This window comes from Cuculus canorus, chromosome 31 (assembly GCF_017976375.1).
Source record: "Cuculus canorus isolate bCucCan1 chromosome 31, bCucCan1.pri, whole genome shotgun sequence".
Taxonomy (NCBI): domain Eukaryota; kingdom Metazoa; phylum Chordata; class Aves; order Cuculiformes; family Cuculidae; genus Cuculus; species Cuculus canorus.
Window position 1 is genome coordinate 863435 of NC_071431.1, and position 18522 is coordinate 881956.

General features: G+C 45.9%; 1 protein-coding gene across 1 annotated transcript in view; it reads left to right on the top strand.

Annotated features, from left to right (window-relative positions):
- LOC128849638 (tripartite motif-containing protein 10-like) overlaps nt 1–18522 on the top strand; it is a 29742-nt gene that overhangs the window by 10971 nt on the left and 249 nt on the right. Inside the window, exons 17-36 of the mRNA XM_054052098.1 lie at nt 2898–2918; nt 3323–3343; nt 4534–4554; nt 4732–4752; nt 5841–5867; nt 6236–6286; nt 7200–7220; nt 7318–7338; nt 7663–7683; nt 7920–7940; nt 8189–8209; nt 9751–9771; nt 9870–9890; nt 10386–10406; nt 10504–10524; nt 10746–10865; nt 12977–12997; nt 14275–14295; nt 14398–14418; nt 15201–18218. Of these exons, the coding sequence (XP_053908073.1) occupies nt 2909–2918; nt 3323–3343; nt 4534–4554; nt 4732–4752; nt 5841–5867; nt 6236–6286; nt 7200–7220; nt 7318–7338; nt 7663–7683; nt 7920–7940; nt 8189–8209; nt 9751–9771; nt 9870–9890; nt 10386–10406; nt 10504–10524; nt 10746–10865; nt 12977–12997; nt 14275–14295; nt 14398–14418; nt 15201–15712 (1035 nt within the window). The 5' untranslated portion in view covers nt 2898–2908 and the 3' untranslated portion in view covers nt 15713–18218. The remainder of the gene's footprint in view (nt 1–2897; nt 2919–3322; nt 3344–4533; nt 4555–4731; nt 4753–5840; nt 5868–6235; nt 6287–7199; nt 7221–7317; nt 7339–7662; nt 7684–7919; nt 7941–8188; nt 8210–9750; nt 9772–9869; nt 9891–10385; nt 10407–10503; nt 10525–10745; nt 10866–12976; nt 12998–14274; nt 14296–14397; nt 14419–15200; nt 18219–18522) is intronic.

Below are 18522 nucleotides of genomic sequence, written 5' to 3' on the forward strand. Positions count from 1 at the left end.
GGGGTCCTAGAGGGGTCCGAGGGAGCCCTACAAGGGTCGTGGTGCCCCTAGAGTTGTCCTGGAAGGGCTCTAGAGGGGTTTTAGGGGTCCTAGAGGGGTCCGAGGGAGCCCTACAAGGGTCGTGGTGCCCCTAGAGTTGTCCTGGGAGGGCTCTAGAGGGGTTTTGGGGGTCCTAGAGGGGTCCGAGGGAGCCTTACAAGGGTTGTGGTGCCCCTAGAGTTGTCCTGGAAGGGCTCTAGAGGGGTTTTGGGGGTCCTAGAGGGGTCCGAGGGAGCCCTACAAGGGTCGTGGTGCCCCTAGAGTTGTCCTGGGAGGGCTCTAGAGGGGTTTTGGGGGTCCTAGAGGGGTCCGAGGGAGCCCTACAAGGGTCGTGGTGCCCCTAGAGTTGTCCTGGAAGGGCTCTAGAGGGGTTTTGGGGGTCCTAGAGGGGTCCGAGGGAGCCCTACAAGGGTCGTGGTGCCCCTAGAGTTGTCCTGGAAGGGCTCTAGAGGGGTTTTGGGGGTCCTAGAGGGGTCCGAGGGAGCCCTACAAGGGTCGTGGTGCCCCTAGAGTTGTCCTGGAAGGGCTCTAGAGGGGTTTTGGGGGTCCTAGAGGGGTCCGAGGGAGCCCTACAAGGGTCGTGGTGCCCCTAGAGTTGTCCTGGAAGGGCTCTAGAGGGGTTTTGGGGGTCCTAGAGGGGTCCGAGGGAGCCCTACAAGGGTCGTGGTGCCCCTAGAGTTGTCCTGGGAGGGCTCTAGAGGGGTTTTGGGGGTCCTAGAGGGGTCCGAGGGAGCCCTACAAGGGTCGTGGTGTCCCTAGAGTTGTCCTGGAAGGGCTCTAGAGGGGTTTTGGGGGTCCTAGAGGGGTCCGAGGGAGCCCTACAAGGGTCGTGGTGCCCCTAGAGTTGTCCTGGAAGGGCTCTAGAGGGGTTTTGGGGGTCCTAGAGGGGTCCGAGGGAGCCCTACAAGGGTCGTGGTGCCCCTAGAGTTGTCCTGGAGGGGCTCTAGAGGGGTTTTGGGGGTCCTAGAGGGGTCCGAGGGAGCCTTACAAGGGTTGTGGTGCCCCTAGAGTTGTCCTGGAAGGGCTCTAGAGGGGTTTTGGGGGTCCTAGAGGGGTCCGAGGGAGCCCTACAAGGGTCGTGGTGCCCCTAGAGTTGTCCTGGAAGGGCTCTAGAGGGGTTTTGGGGGTCCTAGAGGGGTCCGAGGGAGCCCTACAAGGGTCGTGGTGCCCCTAGAGTTGTCCTGGAGGGGCTCTAGAGGGGTTTTGGGGGTCCTAGAGGGGTCCGAGGGAGCCTTACAAGGGTTGTGGTGCCCCTAGAGTTGTCCTGGAAGGGCTCTAGAGGGGTTTTGGGGGTCCTAGAGGGGTCCGAGGGAGCCCTACAAGGGTCGTGGTGCCCCTAGAGTTGTCCTGGGAGGGCTCTAGAGGGGTTTTGGGGGTCCTAGAGGGGTCCTGGGTGTTCTAGAGGAGTAATATTATGGGGTAATATCATGTAGTTTGGGGTAATGTGGTATGTTATGGTCTGATATGATCTAATATTCTATAGTATTGTTTGATATGATTTAATATGGGGTGATATCGTATAGTATGGTGTGATACTATATAGCACGGTCTGATATGATATGGTTTAATACGGTATAATATTGAATACGATGTATGTTCCAATATTATAGAAAATGATATAATACGGGGTAGTATCATGTAATGCGATATGATAGAATGCGATATAAAATGGGGGAATATGACATCATTTGGCGTAGTGTGATATAATACGATATCATAGTATATCTATAGATATACAGTATGGTCTAATATGATATGGAGTAATGCAATATAACGTGGGGTAATGTATAGTATGGTCCGATATGATTTAAGGTGGGGTAATATAATATATGATGAGATAATGTGATATATAGTATGGTGTAATGATATAATATGATTTAATACAGTGCAATATAATATAGGGTAATATGAGGCAATATATAATAGGAAGTAATACAGGGTAATGCAATATAATATGATGTAATGTGATATAATGCAGTGTAAAAAGAGGTAATATAGTAAATATGATATGATACAATGCAATATAATATGGTGCGATGTGATATAGAATGCTTTAATATAGGGTAATATGGTATAATACATATAATATGGCGTAAAGTAATATATATGATATGGTGTGACATTATATAATAGTGTAATGCAATATAATGTTGTATAATATGATATAATTTGATATAATATGGGGTAATATGATAGAATACAGTGTCATATGGGGTAATATGGTATAATATGATGTAATATGGGGTGATAAATATGGGGTAAGACAATGCAAAATGATATAATACAATATATTATGGGGTAATATGGTATAATGATGGGTTGGGAGAGTTAAGGTTGTTTAGCCTGGAGGAGAGAAGGTTTTGGGGAGACCTTAGAGCAGCTTCCAGTATGGAAAGGGGCTCCAGGAAAGCTGGGGAGGGGCTGTTGATCAGGAAGTGCAGGGATAGGATGAGGGGAATGGTTTTAAGCTGAAAGAGGGGAGATTGAGATGAGATCTTAAGAAGAAGATCTTCACGATGAGGGTCATGAGGCGCCCGCCCAAATTACCCAGAAAAGTGATGACTGCCCCATCCCTGGAGGTGTTCAAAGCCAGGTTGGATGGGGTTTGGAGCAACCTTATCCGGTGGGAGATGTCCCTGCCCATGACGCGGGGTGGAACTGGATGGGCTTTGAGGTCCCTTCCAACCCAACCCATTCCGTGAGTCCACAATATGATATGATTTCCCCAAACCATGATTCCAAAGCAACTTTCTAGCCAGGAAACCCCTCAAAAGCTACAAGCCCTTGGCAGAGCCTGGCTTTCCTGCCCGGAGAGCCCGGCTCCGCGCGGGTTGATTTGGATTTCTTTGTCATTTTAGAGGAACGGGACATGAGGATCAGTAAGTACGGGGCGAGCCGGGATCCCGACGGCTCCGTCCTTGCTTTTATGGATGAGCTTGGGGTCACCACGAGCTTGGACCTACCCGGGAGGAAGGGGATCAATAGAAAATATTGTCTGCGGACAGCGAGAGCCAAATCCACAGGGTGGAAAAACCCATGGGACAACCAATATTGGGGGGTTTGTGCCAAACTGGGCATTTTCTTTCCTCCTATGAAATCCCACTTGGATGCTATTAGATCCCAGTTGGAATTGTGGGGTGGCTTGAGTCGGGTTCTTCCCTTTGAACATTCCTTAAGCCAAGCCCGGATGTGGTTGGGAGCCGAGGGCAAGGGTGGCTGGATGGGATGGGATGGGAGAAGCTGACGTTCTATGGTTTTATTCCCATTTTTTTTCTTCTTGTAGGGGAAAACGAAGCGGAAATCCGTAAGTGTTGTTTTCCGTACTCCATGGATTGGGGTGGGGGGCTCTCGCTTAAACGAAATCCTGCATTAGAGTCAATTTAAAATCCAACATGGATCCAATACAGATCCGATATGGATCCAACATAGATCCATACAAGGATTCTATAATGATCCAAGATAGATCCTATATAGATCAGATATGGATCCAATATAGATCTGATATGGATTCAATATAAATCCAATAGATCCGACATAGATCCAACAGATCCAATATAACTCTGAGATAGATCCAACATAGACCAATAAATCCAATACAAAAGGGTTCTCCCAGCAGAAATTCCATACAGGAGTGAGAAACCCAAGGAATATGGGCTGCAAATGGTCCAAGCTTTCAATTCCTTTGCTAAAGAGGAAACGGGAAGGGAAGGGGGACTGGAATGATGGGTTTCCTACCATCATTCCTATCCTGGGATGGGGTTGGGATACATATGGGAATTCTATCCTGGGATGGGGTTGGGATACACATGGGAATTCTATCCTGGGATGGGGTTGGGATACACGTGGGAATCCTATCCTGGGATGGGGTTGGGATACACGTGGGAATTCTATCCTGGGATGGGGTTGGGATACACATGGGAATCCTATGCTGGGATGGGGTTGGGATACACATGGGATCCCACATTCTGCCCCTGGCAAAATGGCTGTGGAAGAGCCCCAGTTGGATCCCAAACCTTTATTCTCTCTATTGTATATTAATATTTCTGGGTTATATATTAATATTTCTGGTTTATATCTTAATATTTATCTTTATATGTTAATATTTCTCTTTATATCTCAATATGTATCTATAGATCTCAGTATTCCTCTTTATATCTTAATATTTCTAAATTTTCTATTCAGATTTTAATATGATATAGAAATATTTCTACTTTATTCCTACTTTTATAGTGATAGTTCTACTTTATATCCGTTTCTGTCTATAAATATTTTCCGGTTTATCTATTAATTCTATTTCTATTTCATCTATTATCCAGTATCTTTCTCAATGGCAGTTGTATATGTAAATACGCGCCACGTGTATCTTGTAAATATATAATTAGGACCATAAAAACTCATTTATTATGAATATTTAATTATAAATCGTGTGATATCTTGAATTCTGGTATTCCGAACCCATGTTTCCATCTAATCTCCATCTCTCTCGCCTTCCAGGGCGCCTCTCAGAGCTACTGGGTGAGTCCCCTTCCCACCCCTAAATTCTGCGTACGGAGAGCGCGAACGCGGCTTTTCGGTCCTCTCCGAACAACCGGAATTACTCAAAGGATAAATTGAGAAAATCCATTAGTGGAGTGAAAGCTGGTGGAGAAAATTGGGATAATTTGGGTTAATTTTGGTCCTTTTCTCTTCCAGAGGAGCGCGAGTCAGAAATCCGTAAGTTCATTTGGATGTCTTGGAGGTGGGAATTCTCCGTGGGAAGTGGGATCCACTCCTGGTTGTCCCTTTCGCAGGGAATACTGTTGGAATTAATGATGAATCCCCAAATATCTTTATATTTGAGGGAAATATTCAGGAATTCAGCAGGAAAAGGTCCAGGGAGCAGCTTCTCTGCCCTACATCCGGGTTATTTTGGGATGGTTTTCCATGGAGGGGCGTTGACAAAATGTTGGCTCTCCTTGAATAAACGGGGAATTGATGATTCCCCAAAAAAACAGGGAATTAATGATTCCCAAATAGAAGATGAATTGATGATTCCCAAATAAATGGGGAATTAATGATTCCCAAATAGAAGATGAATTGATAATTCCCAAATAAATGGGGAATTAATGATTCCCAAATAGAAGATGAATTGATAATTCCCAAATAAATGGGGAATTAATGATTCCCAAATAGAAGATGAATTGATGATTCCCAAATAAATGGGGAATCAATGATTCCCAAATAAACGGGGAATTGATTCTCCGCAGCCGTGTGTGTGGAGCAGTGGGGGCTTTGCTCTCTGGAGCTTGGGATGTGGAAATGAAAAATTGGGGAAAAGCAGGGATTTTGGTCATTTCTGTCCTGGTTTTGTTTAAGTTTTAGGGAATTGAGATGCTCTGAGAAACCCGGGGGGCGATTGGAGAGCGCGCGGGGGAGGGCTGAGGTGGCTTCGGGTTGGAATTTAGGGAAATAGTGAAAATTAATGGAATCCATTAAAATGAATGAATTAAAAAATAATGAATTAAAAATGAATTAAGTAGAAAAAACAAACTATGTAAAAAAAAAACCCCGTGATTTAAGTAAAAACAACCCCTGAATGACGTAAAAAAACTGAATTCAAGTAAATATTTACCTGAAATAGGTAAAAAAACTCCTGAGCTGTGTAAAAACCACACATTTAATTAAGTTCTACAAACGTGAAGTTTATTTTAATAAACCTCAATTAAATCAAACCCCTGAATGAAGTACAGAAAACCCCGAATTAACTTAAAAAAAAATCCGTGCTTCACCTTTTCCTTTTCTCCTTTCTTTCTTTTTGCCAGAGGAATTAAAGGCTCGGGAAGCGGCCGGTGAGTGGGGGTTCCTTCCCCTCTAGGGGGTCAAAGAGGGAATTTATTCCTATTTATTCATGTGGGGATATAAAACATCCACAGATCCATAGATTTTATTCCCTTTTATTCATATATCCACATGAATGTATATAACACATTCCTATATCTGTGTATTTTATTCCGATTTATTCATATATACGTGTGAATATATAAAATAACCCTATATTCACGTCTTTTATTCCCATTTATCCATATGTGTCTCTCTCTCTATAAAATATTCCTTTATCCATTGATTTTATGTTAGATTCCCAACCAAAAATCTAATTTAATGATGAGACTTGAACCCAAAAGTGCCAAAATCACCATTTCTTCTCCTTCCTTTGCAGCTGAACCTCCCGAGGAGCTCGGTAATTCCTGGTTTTCCTTGGATTCAGAAGGCAAGCATGGATTTGGGGAGGACAAGGGATGGGATGGGATGGTGGGGGGACAGGGGGTCAGACGGTGGGGATGGGATGGAGAGGAGAGGATGGGATGGAATGGAATGGGATGGGATGGAGAGGATGGGATGGAGAGGATGGGATGGAATGGGATGGGATGGAGAGGATGGGATGGAGAGGATGGGATACAATGGGATGGGATGGAGAGGATGGGGTGGAATGGGATGGGATGGAGAGGATGGGATGGAGAGGATGGGGTGGAATGGGATGGGATGGAGAGGATGGGATGGAGAGGATGGGATGGAGAGGATGGGATGGAGAGGATGGGGTGGAATGGGATGGCATGGAGAGGATGGCATGGAGAGGATGGCGTGGAGAGGATGGGGTGGAATGGGATGGGATGGAGAGGATGGGATGGAATGGGATGGGATGGAGAGGATGGGATGGATAGGATGGGATGGAATGGAATGGGATGGGATGGAATGGAATGGGATGGAATGGAATGGAATGGGATGGGATGGGATGGAATGGGATGGGATGGAGAGGATGGGATGGAGAGGATGGGGTGGAATGGGATGGGATGGAGAGGATGGGATGGAGAGGATGGGGTGGAGAGGATGGGGTGGAATGGGATGGAGAGGATGGGATGGAGAGGATGGGATGGAGAGGATGGGATGGAGAGGATGGGATGGAATGGGATGGAGAGGATGGGTAGGTGACAGGGAGTCAGCAGGGATGGATGGACTGGGACATGGAACGCCGAGTCCTGGGCCGAGTTGAGATTGAATAAATGGAGTGAAGAAGTCACAAACTCATTCCCAGTCCCGGGAACGGCTGCCAGGGGTGCTGGGAGAGGGGGAACCTGAGGAGATTCCTGACTTTTCTTTCTTTTTCTTCTCTGCTCTGTTCCCAGAGGAGCACAATCCCACACAAGGTAAGCATCCTTCCCCTCCTACCACGGCACAAACCTTTCCCGTGTGTCGGAATCCTCCACGGGCAGGCGATGCCCACCTCCTATTCCCCCTTTCCAGGTGGATTCCCTCCTGAACTCGGTGAGTCCTTTCCTTCCCTCCTTTCCCAACATGAATTCCCAGTTTCTCCAGGCTCGGGGTTTGCTCGGGAGCTTTGGACTCCATTCCCCTCGCAAACAGCCGGAGCAAACACTGCAGGGTTCAATCCAAATAATTTTAAGGAGTACTGGTGTTTTCCATCTTTGCTGGAAGCAGATTTTTCTGTTTCTCCATAATTTAATGGCAAAAATGGGACGGAATTTGGCTCTTCTAATAGGGAAGGAGATCTGTAAGGGTAAAGAAGGAGGGGAATATCCAGGGAATGAACAGATCCTAACAGAAATCCCTGTTTTTCTCTCTCTCAAGACGACGTCGCTGCAGCACTGGGTATGTGGTTGATTGATTTATAACCTTTCCCAAAAGCTTTTCCAAAGCTTCCTGAGTTTTCCTCGTTGCCCGGATATTAATGGGGAAACAGAGAGGGAAACAAGACCCAACAGGACATGGAATCCCCAATGGGAGCAACTCAGAAGGAAAAGGTGTTGGGAAAGCATTCCCTACGATGGAACATCTGGAGATGCTTCCCAGTTATCTCAATCCTGTTTTATCTTCCTTGTTTTTAGGGGAACGCGATAAAAAAATCGGTGGGTTTTGTTCTTGTTTCTGGGGTTCTTGGGGATATTCGGGTGCTCCGGAGTTGTTGTCCCTGCTGCTGTGTTTTCCCAACCCCTGGAACCACCACGGGAGCTATTTTTTCCCCCGCAAATCCCAGATTTCCCTGTGGTGGTTGGGACATTGGGAGGGTTTGGTTGGGATCTTGTGGGCTTCAGCCCTCCCGGGTGCCAACGGAACTGGAAAATCCCAACTATTTCATTTCCTTCTTTCCTGTAAGAGGAAATCACGGAAGAGCTTGGTGAGTCTGTTCCCTTTCTCCCTTGATTTCCCTCCTTCTTCTCTTTTCCTCTCCCCCCTGTTCCCTCTTCCCTCTCTCTTCCCTCTCTCTTCCCTCTCTCTTCCCTCTCTCTTCCCTCTCTCTTCCCTCTCTCTTCCCTCTCTCTTCCCTCTCTCTTCCCTCTTCCCTCTCTCTTCCCTCTCTCTTCCCTCTTCCCTCTCTCTTCCCTCTCTCTTCCCTCTTCCCTCTCTCTTCCCTCTTCCCTCTCTCTTCCCTCTCTCTTCCCTCTCTCTTCCCTCTCTCTTCCCTCTCTCTTCCCTCTTCCCTCTCTCTTCCCTCTTCCCTCTCTCTTCCCTCTTCCCTCTCTCTTCCCTCTTCCCTCCCTCTTCCCTCTTCCCTCCCTCTTCCCTCTTCCCTCCCTCTTCCCTCTTCCCTCCCTCTTCCCTCTTCCCTCCCTCTTCCCTCTTCCCTCCCTCTTCCCTCTTCCCTCCCTCTTCCCTCTTCCCTCCCTCTTCCCTCTTCCCTCCCTCTTCCCCCCCCCTCTCCTCTTCCCCCCCGTCTCCTCTTCCCCCCCCTCCTCTTCCCCTCTCTCCTCTTCCCCCCCTCTCCTCTTCCCCCCCTCTCCTCTCCCCCCCCCCCTCCACTGCCCCCCCCTCTCCGATTCCCCCCCCACTCCTCTTCCCCCCTTCTCCTCTTCCCCCCTTCTCCTCTTCCCCCCTTCTCCTCTTCCCCCCTTCTCCTCTTCCCCCCTTCTCCTCTTCCCCCCTTCTCCTCTTCCCCCCTTCTCCTCTTCCCCCCTTCTCCTCTTCCCCCCCTTCTCCTCTTCCCCCCCTTCTCCTCTTCCCCCCTTCTCCTCTTCCCCCCTTCTCCTCTTCCCCCCTTCTCCTCTTCCCCCCTTCTCCTCTTCCCCCCTTCTCCTCGTCCCCCCTTCTCCTCTTCCCCCCCTTCTCCTCTTCCCCCCCTTCTCCTCTTCCCCCCTTCTCCTCTCCCCCCCATCTCCTCTTCCCCCCTTCGCCTCTTCCCCCCTTCCCCTCTTCCCCCCTTCTCCACTTCCCCCCTTCTCCTCTTCCCCCCCCTCTCCTCTTCCCCCCCTTCTCCTCTTCCCCCTTCTCCTCTTCCCCCCCTTCTCCTCTTCCCCCCTTCTCCTCTTTCCCCTTCTCCTCTTTCCCCTTCTCCTCTTTCCCCTTCTCCTCTTTTCCCCCTTCTCCTCTTTTCCCCCTTCTCCTCTTTTCCCCCTTCTCCTCTTTTCCCCCCTTTCCCTTTCCGTCTTCCCCTTTTTTCCTTTCCCTCCTCCCCCTTTTTTCCCTTCCCCTTCCCTCCTCCCCCTTTTTTCCCTTCCCCTTCCCCCCCTTTCCCCTTCCCCCCCTTTTCCCCTTCCCCCCTTTTCCCCTTCCCCCCTCTTTTCCACTTTTCCCGTGGAAAAAGCCCCCAAACCCCCACTACCAGGAAATTTCCTGCTTGGAATTTGTCAGTGATACAAAAAAAAAATAAATAAAAACCAAAATCCCAGAGGATGCTTTTAAATTGTCCTTTTTTTTTCCCCTTTTTTCCCCCTTTTCCAGCGGATCGGGATGCCCAAATTGGTAAGCGTCGGCAAAGGGTGGGAAGGGAAGTGCAGAATCCTTTGTTGGGGGACCCAAAGCTCATTAATTAACCTCGATTTTCCTTCCTCTCTTCCCAGGGGAACTCGCTGCGGAGCTGGGTGCGTCCACTTCCCCCCAAAAAATCCCATTTTTCCCAAGATTTAGCTTTGATTTCGGTTGGGTCGGAGCAAGGCGTGGCTTGGGCTTGGAAAACCAATCAGGGAGGGGTTAATTGCAGCAAACTGGAGGCCAAATGGAAATTGCAATTAAAATTCCTTCTAGGGAATGGGAAAAAAAAATCCATTTTCTCTCTGGGTGATAAAGGGAAAGGGGAATAATTAGGAATCATCATTAGGAATAATTATTAGGGATTATTGGGAGTAACTATTAGGAACAATTAGTAGAAATAATTAATAGGAACAATTATCGGGGATTATTAGGAGTAATTCTTAGGAACAATTATTGGGGAATATTAGGAATAATTATTGGGGATAATTATAAGGAATAATTACTGGGGATAGGAATAATTATTAGGAACAATTATTAGGAGTAATTATAAGAAGTAATAATAATACCTTCATTTTTCCCCTTTCCCTTTTGTTTTCCCTCTTTAGAAGCGCGCGACGCCCGGATCGGTGCGTGTCCGTCTCTGTCCCGGATCCCGCGGTGCACAGAATCCTGGCTTTTATTTGTCTAATATTAACGATAATCCCTCTTTTCCCCTCTCTTCAGACGAACTCTCCACAGCAATGGGTGAGTTTTCCGAAAAAAAAAAAAAACCCATGGATTTGGGATTCTTTTTGGTGCAATTTGGAATCCAATGACCAAAACAATGATTAAAATTTGGATTTTAGACCAACAAAATGATGAAAATTTGGATTTTAGACCAACAAAATGATGAAAATTTGGATTTTAGACCAAAAAAATGATTAAAATTTGGATTTTTGTCTTTTTTTTTTTGCCTTTCTTTCCAGCCAAACGTGAGCGGAGGATGGGTGAGTGCCGGGCGCTCCAGGGCTCCGGGTGGGATTCCCCCACAGCGATCCCAACGCATCCATCCTTTCTCCTGGCAGAGGTGCTGGTGGCCGAGCTGGGTGAGGGACTCGCGATCAACCGGGATGGACAGACGGATTGATATCGGACAAGAACTGGGGCTGCGAGCCCCGATAGTGGGATCAATACAACAAATACTTCGGAATTGATTCGAATTGAATCCAATCTGTAAAATTATATCTATAAAATTATATAGATATTATATAGATATAATTCTATTTAATATCTAGAATTAATCTCTATACCTATATATATAGTTCTATCTATATTATATATTATAGAATATCAATTCTATATAATTCTATATAATAATAATAATTCTATTTATTCTACATAGATTTATATAACATAGAATCTACATAGCTATATATATCTATATATATATGTCTATATATCTATATATATATCTATGTCTATATTATCTAATATCACTATAGATATTACTAATCTATATCTAGATATATATTATCTATAGTGTATATATACAGATATATATATATCTATATTATTATCTATATTATTATATTATTATTATATTTATTATTATTATATTATATATAATATTATTATTATATAATTATATATATTAATATTATATATTAATATTATATATTATTATATATTATATATATTATTATTATTATCTATATATAATATAGATATATATCTGTCTAGATACTATATCTAGATATTATATAGTAATATCTATACTATATAGATCTAGATTTATATCTCTATATGATTATATAGATAGAAATATATAAATATATCTATAATTATATAAATATATCTATAATTATACATGTCTACATGTTTTTATATATCTAATTATATATATTATATGCATAGTCAATTGTATCTATTATATACATATTCAATTATATTCAATTATATTGAATTATATATTCAATTCAACATATATCTAATTACATATATACATACAATAATATCTACATGTAGTTATATATCTAATTATATCTCTCTATAATTTTATCTCTATATCTCTTTTATAGACTATCTAGATACAATATAGTAATAGGTATTTTATATCGATATAACTATTAATCTTTATCTAACTATATAATCTATGATTATATATTTACCTATGATTATATATATCTATAATTATATGTATATTTAGATATACATCTATATATATGTATATCTATACATATATATATGTATCTACAGTTATAGTTATAATTATATATCTAATTATATGTATTATAGGTATTATAGGTATATAAATTCATATCTATATAATTATGTTTTATCTATATAATTATGTAGTTCTATTATGTCAATATAATTACATCTATAATATTTATAATTTAGCTATTGAATTTTATAATGCCGATCAAGTGAGCATGTGATTATAGAAGAGGGATTGATTGGAGTGATATTATTCATGTTATTGATGAAGTGACGCGTTTGATAGCAAATGCATCCTTTCAGCTATTTTATACCGTAATACCGTTATAAATATGCATTTAATATAGGATTCGTTATGAATAGTTGCAACAATGCATTTAATACGATAATGTAAAATAATAGTAATGTTTTATAGAGTCATACAGTTGTTTGGGTTGGAAGGGATCGCAAAGATATGTGTATTTATATTAAATTTATTATTTATATATTAGTATATAGTATATAGTATATATCATTTTTATATAGTATATAGTGTATAGTGTATAGTATATAGTATATATCATTTGTATATAGTATATAGTATATATCATTTTTATATAGTATATAGTGTATAGTATATATTTATTTTATATATAATATTAATCGTATCATATATAATATATTAATATAAAGTTGTTATTATAGAGGTCTAATAGTGCATTTAATAGAAAATTTGTTATTAATGCAGTTATTTTTCATATTAAATGCATTATTATATGTTATTAATACAGTTATGATGATACATTTGATATGATATAAGTTGTTAATCCAGATATGAGGATGCTTTTGATATCAAAGACATTATTAATCCATATATGAGGATGTATTTGATATAAAATATGTTATTAATCCATATATGAGGATGCATCAGTAATGAAACAGACTCCTTTGAAGCCATACAAAGTGATAATGGAAGAAGGAAGTGCCGTACGTTAACGATTTCCCTCTTTTCTCTCCCCAGAGGAGCACAGAGCCCGACTGCGTGAGTGTCCGTGGAGCTGCCGGGAATCCCAGGGGAGGGGGGCGTTGGGATGGGGGAACCGGGAAGTTTGACCTTTTGTCCTCTCCGTTGGCTCCAGAGAGGCAAAACTCTTGCTTATAGAATTACAAGGTGGGAAAAGACCTTGGACATCATCAAGGTCAACTCTCCGGAGCATCCAAGCGCCCATCAATCGCAGTGGGAATTGTGGGTGGGGCTTTGGGTGGCTTTGTCCACGCGGCGCCTTCACTACAGACTGGGGGAAGAGTGGCTAGAAAGCTCCCTGGAGGAGAAGGACCTGGGGGTGTTGGTTGACACCTGACTGACCATGAGCCAGCAGTGTGCCCAGGTGGCCAAGAAGGCCAACGGCATCTTGGCTTGGATCAGAAATGGGGTCACCAGCAGGTCCAGGGAGGGGATTCTGCCCCCGGACTCAGCACTGGTGAGAACACACCTTGAATCCTGAGTTCAGTTCTGGGTTCCTCGCTCCAAGAAGGAAGTTGAGGCTCTGTAGGTGTCCAGAGAAGAGCAACGAAGCTGGTGAAGGGGCTGGAGAACGTCTGACGAGGAGCGGCTGAGGGACCTGGAGTTGTTTAGCCTGGAGAAGGCTGAGAGGAGACCTTATTGCTCTCTACAACTCCCTGAAAGGAGGTTGTAGAGAGGACGGTGCTGGGCTCTTCTCCCAAGTGACAGGGGACAGGACAAGGGGGAATGGCCTCAAGCTCCGCCAGGGGAGGGTCAGAATGGACATCAGGAAAACATTTTTCACAGAAAGGGTCATTAGTCCTCATCAGGGTGGTTGAGTCCCCATCCCTGGAGACGGTGATCAGCTGCATGGTGTAGTGGCAGATGGGAATGGTTGGACTCGATGATCCTGGAGGTCTTTTCCAACCTATGATCTCTATTTTCATAGATCATAGAAGAGTTTGGATTGGAAGGGACCTTAAAGACCATCCAGTTCCAACCCCCCTGCCATGAGCAGGGATGTGTCCCACTAGACCAGGCCGCCCTAAGGCCCCATCCAACCTGGCCTTGAACACCTCCAGGGATGGGGCATTTTAGCGAGGTTTAATCAAAATGATGACTTGGACCCAAATGAGGTCTTGATTTGCACCATAATCCCACGGGAAAACAACTCCATTTGGGGCGAGAAGGGAGGAAGTTGAAGATTAGCAAATAAATTAGCAAAAAATTAGCAAAAACATTAAAAAATACATTTTGGGGCCATCAAACCCGCCTCGTTAAAACAACTTTTTAATGTAATTTCTGTTTCTTTGAAGGGAAATGCATCGCCGAGCACCGTAAGTGCATTTTTTTCTCCCTCTTCTACAAATTCCCCCATTGGTTTTGGGATTGGAGTTTCCATCCTTGTTAATGATTTGTCTTTTCTTGGGCGTTTTTAGCGAAAGAGGAAGAAAAAATGGGTGAGTAAATTGCTGTTTTGTTTTGCCGAGTGATGTCCAGTAGCTGCGTAGGGAATTATTGGGTGTGATAATCATTATCAATATTATATATCTAATGATAAAATGAATGTGGCTTGAATTATCAGACGACGAAAAGACAAAGCATCCAATTGGATTTGCCATACAGAGGGACCTGGACAGGTTGGAGAGGTGGAGGAGAACCTCATGAGGTTCAACAAGGTCAAGTGCAAGGTCCTTCACCTGGATCGGGGCAATCCCAAACAGATCCAGACTGGTGGGGAAAATGGATTGGAAGTAGAGGACAAGGACTTGGGGAGGTGGAGGATGAGAAACACAGGTTCAGGGAATGGTTTGGGTTGGAAAAGACCTTATGGATCATCCAGTTCCAACCCCTTTGCCATGGGCAAGGTCACCTTCCACTGGATCAGGTTGCTCAAAGCCTCATCAACAGTTTTCAGCTGAAAGAGGGGAGAATGAGATGAGATCTTAGGAAGAAATGTTCTCCTTTGAGGGTGGGGAGGCCCTGGAACAGGTTGTCCAGAGAAGTCAAGGATGCTCCAACTCTGGAGATGTTGAAGGCCAGGTTGGATGGGGCTTGGAGCAACCTGATCCAGTGGGAGGTGTCCCTGCCCATGGCAGGGGGTTTGGTGGACCCATACGGGCTTTGAAGTCCCTTCCAACCCAAACCATTCCATGATTTGCAAGAAGACCCCGGTCCGTGGGTGAACGTCAGATTATATCACCTTAATTCTCTTTCTCGCTCTCTCTTTCCTCTTCCACAGCGAACGTGACACTGGACCCAGAGACAGCCCACCCGCGCCTCATCCTCTCCCAGGACCAGAAGAGTGTGAGATGGGAATATATCCTGCAGGAGCCTCCCAGCAACCCCGAGCGGTTTGACGCTGATCCTTGCGTGCTGGGTTGCGAAGCCTTCACCTCCGGGCGCCACTGCTGGGTGGTGGACCTTGCAGAGGGACAGTTCTGCGCCGTCGGAGTCAGCAAAGAGTCTCTGCGGAGGAAGGGATCCATCAGCTTTAATCCCGAGGAGGGGATCTGGGCGGTGCAGCAATGGGGATTCAAGAACCGCGCCCTCACTGACCCTCCAACCCTCCTGGACCTCCCACGCGTCCCCAGAAGGATCCGGATCTGTCTTGACTACGACTGGGGAGAGGTGGCGTTCTTTGACTTTGACAACAAAACACCCATTTTCACTTTTCCTCCGGCTTCCTTTGCCGGGGAGCGGATCCGGCCGTGGTTCTGGGTGGAGCTGGGCGCGCTCTCTCTGGTCCGATGACCTTTTGTGTTGCTCTTCGTGCAGCGAGCTCAGCACCAGCAGCGAGCGGGTGGCTTGAGGGCCAGGAGGAGTGGTTGAAGCACCTTACTCCATCCAGACGCCAACAGCCAGGTGGTTAAGAGCAGCAGGATAGAGACCAGGATAAGGAATGCTAACCGGAAGAACAGCATCAAACCTCATTTTGGAGGTGTTCAAGGCCAGGATGGATGGGGCTTGGAGCAGCCTGATCCAGTGGGAGGTGTCCCCGCCCATGGCAAGGGCTTTGAGATCCCTTCCAACCCAAACCATTCCATGATTCATTCTTCCCCGTTCCCAATCGAGTGCTCTAACTGTCATCGTGTGAAGGAAAACCAGGCCCTCCTGCATCTTCTGGTGGATGGAAGGTCTGCCCAGCCTCAACCCTGGGCCCAACATCTCATAGTTGCAGTTCCAGCAAACATCAAACGACCTGCAGAGACGCAGGCTCCTCCTTTGGTTGATGGGAAGAGTTGGGCACCGGGGTGAGTCGACGCTTGCATCGCCCAAATGAGAGTCCAGGCTCCCACCAGCATTTTCTTCTTCTCGGTTAGTGGTTGACGTGTAGAGTTCAACCATTCAAGCCACATTTAGAGTAGGTAAAGGGAAATCAACACTTCTAGTGGACAACTCTTCTCATCCAGTCATGGATGTCAAAATGGGACAGGTCAATCCCGTGCCTCTCTCCATCAACTGTTGGAGAAGACTACACGTGGAAGAGATTAAGCAACTCCTCTTCACGCAACCTGTGTACACATTAAGGCCCTTGACCAAGGGATGTGGCCAACCCTCTGTGATTGTCTGCAGAGCTCCAAGGCGCCTGCTCGATGCCGTCATCTTTGTGCACAGGTTTCTTCTCAACTGCTCCAGCCTCCATGGTGCTGGTCAGGGCGTTGCTCCTGTGGTCCTTCATACCAGAGCCAGACACGGTGGTGTCTTCTAGCAGGACTAAATCCAACTCGGATCTGCCGTGGGATGATGATCTCATTCCAGCTGGCTTAGCCAGAGTCTATGAGTTTAGCTCAGACTTTGGGAGAAGAGAGAAACCTGGAGTCAAGACAAAGCAGGCGTGATGCCCTGAGGTGAAACCCGGGCTGCAAACCTGAGGGGATGGACACCATGGTCTTCACCTTCCACTGCAGTTTCACAGCACCGATGAATTCCGCTTTAACCCCTGCTCGCTCTTAGCCACCTGTAAAGCCTGGAACCTTGTCTTCTGCCCCACCCTGGAATGGCCAACAGGTGTTTCCCAGCTGACAATAAACCATGTGAGGTTCTCCAGAGTCCATTTGATTTCTTTTTTCCAGCTGGTCCAACCTGGGCCCATCCTGGCCCTCTCAGATGATGCCTTCAGCCTGTACCATCTCTCCTTGCAGACTCTTGACCCTCCGGAGAACAGGGAACCTTTGAGGTGGATCCCACCAGGGACAGATGCTCTCACCTCCCACCTGTGAGCAACATCGACGTTATCTCAGGGTCTCAGCCCTGTGGGTTTGGGCTTCCTTCCTGGAAGGTGTCCCTGCCCATGGCAGTAAGGTTGGAACTGGATGATCTTGAACATCCCTTCCCAAACTATCCCATGATTCTGATTCCTGCAGTTTGTCAGGCCAGAAACCTTCATTATTGCAACCCACGGTGGTGGTGGCATGGGTGTAGGGCAGACAGGAGAAGATCCAAGCGGTGCGAAGAGGCAGAAGGGGGACAGATCATTCATGTCTGAGGGCTTTGAGATGATGACATGTTAAAGGTTAAGGTCCCTTCCAACTCAAACCATTCCATGATCCACGATCTAAGAAAGCGCACTTCCTCTAGCGGCTCAAACACCCTCATCCCTCCTTGCTTTGTAACAGAAGACAGAAATTGGGGTGAAAACAGTATAATAAATAATAATAAATCCTCTTTTCTAAGTAACCATCGATATGGCAACCATCCCAGAGGAGAAACCACCCCTTCTCCCTGCTGTAAATCTCACTCCATGGCTTCAAAGCCCAACTTTGCAAAGCCGTTAATTAAAAATAGCAGTCAAGGTGGTCCCATGATTCCACACATGAAAGAGGCTGGACAGGAGATGGAAAAGCCAACTCGCTCGTTATTTAAAGCACTGGCATAAGCGCTGCGCTTATTTTGTCCTGCGGTGATGGCCAAGGTTGGGTGGTGGGTGCTCCAGAGGTGGCTGTGTCGGATGGGCCTTTGTTGGGTGGTGGCCAATGCCCCACCGTGCCCAGTCGCCAAACCTATAGCTGAAAATGACGAAGGATCCTAAATCCAAGCTTTATCTTGGATCATAAATCCAAGCTGGGGACACTGATCCACAGAAGGAGGTGGACAAGTCTGGCCCGGCTGGGAGGCGCCAGGCGGCACATTCCTCTCCGTGTTTCCTTAAATAGGGCTGATCTCTCGCCTCTGTCCTCCGTGCGATCCGAGCCCGCGCTCCAGCAGCCCTGCGGAGGCTGGAGAGGAGCCACCGAGACTTTGTGCTGCTGCCTAACGGGTAAGTGTCTCCTTTGGGACGGTGGGGAACGTTCCGGCAAAGGGAACCGGCACCCTCTCAGCCCCTCCAGCACTGCCGAGATGTTTTTCTGTGTGAAATGCCGTTAAATTTGGGGTCACTGAAGTCTGTCTGGGTGGCACAAGTTGTCCGGAGTGGGGATCGCGTTGCTGAGCTTTAAAGGGTGGGGAGCGGACGTGGGAGGACACCAGGTCATGGACCGGCAAGGGAGCAGGTTTGAGCTTGAGATTTGGGAAGGAAATGCCAGTTCCCACCAGGTGGGAAGGTTGGTTCCTTCTCCTTTGGC